The following is a 5,927-nucleotide window of genomic DNA, read 5'->3' as shown; positions in this document are numbered from 1 at the left end:
GGGGGGGGGGGGGGGGCGATCTTGATGCCGGAGCAGGGGGCGGGCCGACGTCAGACGTTTAGGGGCCAGTGACGCTAGTGACGTCAGACGCACATTCAGCTTTTCCCTTACTTATTTGTTGATCTTTGCCATAATTGACGAGTCTGTTTATATTGTCAGACTTAAGCTTTGTACAGCATTTGTTACCTTTCAAAAATGTTCTTTACAATAGAGAAAAAAATCCGTTCTAAATTAAATGTGAAAAGAAAAACATAGCTATCCACTACCGAGCTATGCTAGTTAGATCATATAGATTACTACATACATGTACATACATGTATGACGGTTCTTTTTTTTTTTTTCCAACACCAACCAGAAGTGATAGAGTGATTAGAGGGATTGTTTATTTGTTGTTACGGGGATACAATGATAATAAAAAGCACCGGTGCACAAACATTAGTGAGTAGTAGATCTACCTGCTTGAACAAATTCGACATTTTAAACATGCAAAAGTGAATATGTCACGAGATAAACAAGAGACATGTAAAATGCCACATATTACAGGAAGGCATGCAACACATGAGTATTTATTAAAAAAGAACAACTTTTTGGCTAGTGGTATTGGAGGCAGCCAGCTGGAGGCACGAGGCTTTAGGCACCCTGAAGAAAATTTCAATACTAACTCATCAAAAACACTTGACACTTAATGATCAATTTTATATTGCGCATATTTTTTTTCCCCCATAAATTGATTTTCCCCATTGATATAACATGATTAAGGCAAAAAGTTGAAAACATCCACAAAGCCTTGCACTCCCATTTAAAGGGATTGGTACTATGAGGTAATCATGTCAAAAATGAGTGTAAACAGCAATATTTAGACTGGGTGGCAATAAAAGCCCAAAAAAAAAAAGACTACCGTATTTTCCGGACTATACGGCGCACCTAAAAACCAAACATTTTCTCAAAAGCCGACAGTGCGCCTTATGATCGAACCTTGGTTAGTTCTGATCATTTTTTAAGCCCTCGTTTGAGAAACGCGATTGTTTACACTTCGACAACTTTTGCACTTTTCGTTTTGCGTGTTTGGTGACCAGCATTGGAGGAGGCAGACCTAGAGGATGATGCAGCAGCATTTGGCCGGGTAGTCGGCGGCGCTGACCTGCTGCTCGTTACCAAAAACGTAGAACACGTGAGAGTCGCCTTTCCACTTGTAGCTCACTTTGGTGATGGGGATCAACTCCACCATCTGCTTCTGAAACACACACAAACACACACACGCGTATTGCATGAATGCAAAAAAAAAATCTCACATCCACACACACGCACACACACACACAAACGTGCAGACAAAGACACACACTCACAGAAGCACGCGTATGCAAGACCATACACCTACCCGCACAAATAGAAAAATACTCACAAAGACATACAGGACATAAAAGTACATGCGTCCACATCCATGCACAGTGGTGACATCCTTACCTGCTGCAGGATCCTGGACGTCTGGCTGTACTTGCTCTGGTGCTCTCGGACCAGTCGTGCCGACGCCTCGCAGACGGCCGGCTCCGGGAAGCCGACGAGCGGGTACACCTGAGGAATTCAGCGCCCGCGTGCTCACTCGTTCGGCTGGTTGCATTTTGCAGGGTTTTGGTCATTTTTCGTTGTTTTTGTGTAAGGGAGTTCATGCATTTCTACACGTGCATATGTTTGAGTAAGTGTTTGTTGATGTATTTGGCTAACGTTAGTGTTTTTGTGTGGGCTAGATTGTATTTGAATGTCTGTGTGCGTATGTGTTTCCCATATGTTTTTGTGGGCTATTTACATGCCTTGTATGTGTACGTGCACCTGCCCGTGCGTGAGTACCAGGTAATGGTTGTTCTTGAACAGCTCCTTTCCGCTAACTGAACGCAGGTCGTCAATCTTCAAGCTGCTGTTCTGCTCCACCACGTGATCCTCCACATGGTTAGTCCTGCGTACACACACGCAGCATAGTGTAGCGCGTCTGTCATTTCAGGCTGGAAAAACCATTTAAAAACACACACAGTTTAGCGAGCACATTGTATTTGTTTATTGAAGAATTAGCCGAACAAAACAGTCATTTTGTGTCAATGTAGATGCAAAGAAAGGCACAACCAATTTGATGTGAGCTGTCCATCAAGGACACAATTGTAACGTGGCAACTCACCACTCCACTTTGAGCTGGATGAAGGTCAGCAGTTGTTTCTTTCCCTTGCACGTCTTACAATTGTCGTAGCCGCGACTGTCACACTTCCTGCATCTGCACGAGCATGCGCGTAAAATCCCGCAAGACATTCAGATGCGTACTGCTTAGCTCGCAAAAGGCCTCGATCAAAGAATTCCTGTTGGTCTTTCTGGAACAGATTGATGGCGCTCCCATATATTTCAATGGGGAAAGATGATTTGAGGTGGGAGTTCTTTGAGTTTGGAGCACGGTTAGGGAACCAATCAACCTGCCAAGTTGAGGCGGCGGTGTCGAGGAAGGGCGCAGTACCTGTCTTTGCCTGTAGAGTTGCAGTGGGAGCAGTTCTGATCGTCTTTGGTGCCCGAGCCGTTACACACCCAGCACGCTTTCTGAAACCGGCAAAACACTCAGCGGATTTTTGAGCAGGTCGATGACAAAATCCACCCACTATGAGTCATGGAGCCGTCGTTCTGCCGATCACAGCGGCAAACGCGGTCAACCCGCAAGCGCCATCGTTTAGATTTGATCACGTGATGTTTGCAAAAATGGGCGCTTGCGTTCATGAAGGCCAACTCACATGTCCGCTTCCGTCGCACTCCTCGCATGGCTTCTTACCGGTCCCATTGCAGTCGTGGCAGTCCTGCACGCCCACACAGACGAAAGCTCAACAAGCGTTTTACACGATTGTGTAGCCACGTAGGCGCACTCACCTTTATGGAGGAGGTGTAAGGCACGCGGATGAGCTCTGTGTGATTGGTGAACATGTTGGGGGGCGTGGCCTGAATCTCCCAGGGACGGGGGGCCGTCTGGGTGTAGAAGTCCGGCGCCTCGCCTGCTCATTCATACCACACACACGGCTGTCCATCACACACCTTACGAGTGTGTGTGTGTGTGTGTGTGTGTGTGTGTGTGTGCATGTGTGTGTGTGCGTGTGTACCTTCATGAGGTTTGCTGCCCCACTCGGTTGACCTAGATTCAGTGAAAGTCTCTAGTCGATACTAATGAACACACACACACATATACAATGAGCACGATTGTCATCCAAGACATGGACGGACAAACAGACAGATATATGCGCACACACGTCCAATCCGAGCACAAGTACAATGGAATGAAAGAAATGTGGAAATTTGGATGAACATATTGGGACACAGAGAAAAAAGGAAAAAACAAATGTGGGGGATGGATAAAAAAAAAAAAAAAACCCTATTGGGATAGCTAGAGGAAGTGCAAAGTGAAGCCAGTGTAGCATCTTTGCTAACCCTGTAGGTGTTGAAGGGCTCCATCTGTGTGATGACTCCGTCGTTGGCTGGCGCTTTGTTGTAGCAACAGTTGGACGCGACGAAGCTCTGGAAGGCCTCGCGGGCGTCGTCCTCAGACAAGGATGGGATGCTAGCGGATGCAAACAACAGGACTTGCATTTATCAAAACATTTCATCCACCCTCAGTGCAGTACCACGTTGTGCCACAAAATGTCAAGCAGCACCGGTTCTAAGCCTGGTTTCGTTTTTCAAAGAATGGGGACCATATGATGCAACCCCAATTGAGAGATGTAGTACCTCCAGTGGTCGGCCTCGGGGCCTGGTTGGGGTGGGGCCACCGGCTCCACGGGTATGGGGGGCGGCAGGAAGCCTGGGCATAAATGAAACATGTGGAAGATGTATCCAAATCTCAAGTTTTTGGTATTGCTGGCCGGCTCTCACCTCCGCCTTGGCCCATGTCCTCATACCCGGGCATGTTGGGGAACGCGTTGGTGGGCATGGCCACGGGCGGGTACACGGCTGAAACACAACAGCAACGCAAAACAATAAGGTAGACATGTCAAAAAGAAGTCTTTGTGGGTGTCCCTACACCTTTGTCCCACTTCTGACAGTCTACATTTTCCACTTCTTTAACAACACGTGTCCAAACACTTTTGCTCCAATGAAAACATTTTGGGACACATACAGGAAGTAAAATGGGGAAGGAAAAACATGGGATTGTGAAGCAGGCCATGTAACAAAATCAAGTGTTGGGAAGTGAAAAGCTGAAGAAAGGTAAGAAATAACATCTAAACAGGAGTATTTGGAAATACAGCCAAAGTGGGAAGTTGGTTCAATTATCGGACATGTTTCAAAAAATGTGGAACTTGGACAAAAGTAATAGGACACGCAGTGGAAGTAGAAAGGTGAAAATCATTTGAAGACGAGGGAGGGAACATTCAGTCAAATAAAGGAGGCCAAACGAAGCCTCAGGTTTTGCTCTTCAAGTCGACTTTTCCATCAAGAAATACAATCCGTGTGAAAACAACGGGCACGTATGACGTGACTTACATGCATGCATGCATGCAGCTGTTGCAGGCGCTCACACTGCACAACCTGTCACCGACTAGTCGCTCGCTGTCAGTCACTTGGAAATAGCTCCAAAAATGACATCGATGGATCGACATCAAATGTTTTGATATTGATATTGGGTTGTTTTTAAAAAACATATTGAGCCGACTCCTTGGGTCAATTTGAAGCCAGCAGCTTGAAAGGTGAACACTGAGCTTTATTTCATGAAGCGTTTCAGACTGTCCCAAATGAATTCCAAGGCGTTCCGAGGGCTCACATGTTCCCATTTGGATCGTGAATTCTTTGAATTCTTTGAATTCTTCCACCCTCGGCAACTCTCATGAATTAGGCCCAACATGATTGTTGCGCAACAATTGGATTCTATTGGTTGTCCGGGGTGCATAGGTAGTTGACATGACAGAACCGCTTCATAATAATGATATTAATAACAAACAAAATCGCGGATTTCATGTAAGAAAGCGGGTTAAGGTTGGCTGCTAGCTGCTGTTGCGCTTCATTGGACATTTTCTTGTTCATGTTGTTGTTTTGACGGGTGCTTACCTGCGGTGTTCATCCTGCTCAAGAACAATTTTTGGACGGCAAACACACCTAAAATGTTGCAACTCAAGCGTGCAAGCGGAGCGGTGCAGAGCAGAGCAGAGCAGAGCGGAGCGGAGCAGAGCAGAGCACGTCCCTAGGACAGCGTTTTGTCAATTACACAGACCGTTTCCTCTACGCGTGTTTCAAAATAAATCCCAGGGCGTGTCACGGACAATGAGTTCATTTGGAAATCCACGGTCAGGTATTTTTGTTTTGTTTATGATGTTTTGTTTATGTCACCCAAAGCTGTTGCACAAAAATGCCGCATCATGAATGGACCCCAATCCGGGTGAAAATATCGTAACATTATTTTCTTGCAGTAGTCGAGCAAGCGCACTGCAACAAGGGTGTTGATAGATAAACGCTTGATTAAAAAAAAAACAAATCAATATAAATCATGAAATATTTGGGTCTTGGGGCAAAATGATGAGTGACGTAAGACATGCAATTTTGATCTAAAGGGCTGAAAGTTCTTTTCCTACGATTTCAAAGTTAACTTGACACCGAGTACTGCAGGAATGCTGGCGACGCCCATCTATGGATATACTTCCATACCCATCGGGTATGGAGAAATCAAGCAACTCAAAGACCGCAGCAACAATCCCAACATCACATTTTCTTACTTTTGTTGTGTCACGTGTGTGTGTGTGTGTGTGTGTGTGTGTGTGTGTGTGTGTGTGTGTGTGTGTGTGTGTGTGTGTGTGTGTGTGTGTGTGTCATTATCTCCATGCCAAACCAACATGTCTCAAGATGTTTGTCAGGAATGTCCTACCCTCAAGGCAAATGTTTGTGTCAACGCAAAATAGTGCTAAGATGCTGACATGATTTTG

At 45.7% G+C, this 5,927-nt stretch overlaps 1 protein-coding gene across 1 annotated transcript; it reads right to left on the bottom strand.

The window, feature by feature from the left end:
• Positions 1 to 371: 371 nt before the first annotated feature.
• On the bottom strand, positions 372 to 5,212 carry LOC147049626 (protein SSUH2 homolog). The gene is made up of 12 exons (XM_085924030.1): positions 5,059 to 5,212; positions 3,889 to 3,966; positions 3,745 to 3,817; positions 3,448 to 3,577; positions 3,123 to 3,183; positions 2,896 to 3,017; positions 2,763 to 2,825; positions 2,495 to 2,574; positions 2,168 to 2,260; positions 1,846 to 1,951; positions 1,465 to 1,572; positions 372 to 1,234 (listed from the first exon to the last, which is right to left on the bottom strand). Exons 1-12 carry the CDS (start codon positions 5,069 to 5,071, stop codon positions 1,094 to 1,096), a joined length of 1,068 nt encoding a protein of 355 aa, XP_085780156.1. The 5' UTR covers positions 5,072 to 5,212; the 3' UTR covers positions 372 to 1,093.
• Positions 5,213 to 5,927: the final 715 nt, after the last annotated feature.

Source organism: Syngnathus leptorhynchus, chromosome 11 (genome assembly GCF_054491065.1).
Source record: "Syngnathus leptorhynchus isolate UIUO chromosome 11, UIUO_Slep, whole genome shotgun sequence".
NCBI lineage: Eukaryota > Metazoa > Chordata > Actinopteri > Syngnathiformes > Syngnathidae > Syngnathus > Syngnathus leptorhynchus.
The sequence above is the reverse complement of the archived record's forward strand: the minus strand, read 5'-3'. Positions and strand labels throughout refer to the sequence as shown.

Coding starts and splice junctions, on each gene's coding strand:
- LOC147049626 (XM_085924030.1), bottom strand. Junction 3,184..3,447: donor AGCCCTTCAACACCTACAGG/GTTAGCAAAGAT, acceptor TGTGTTCATTAG/TATCGACTAGAGACTTTCAC. Junction 2,826..2,895: donor CTTACACCTCCTCCATAAAG/GTGAGTGCGCCT, acceptor GTGGGCGTGCAG/GACTGCCACGACTGCAATGG.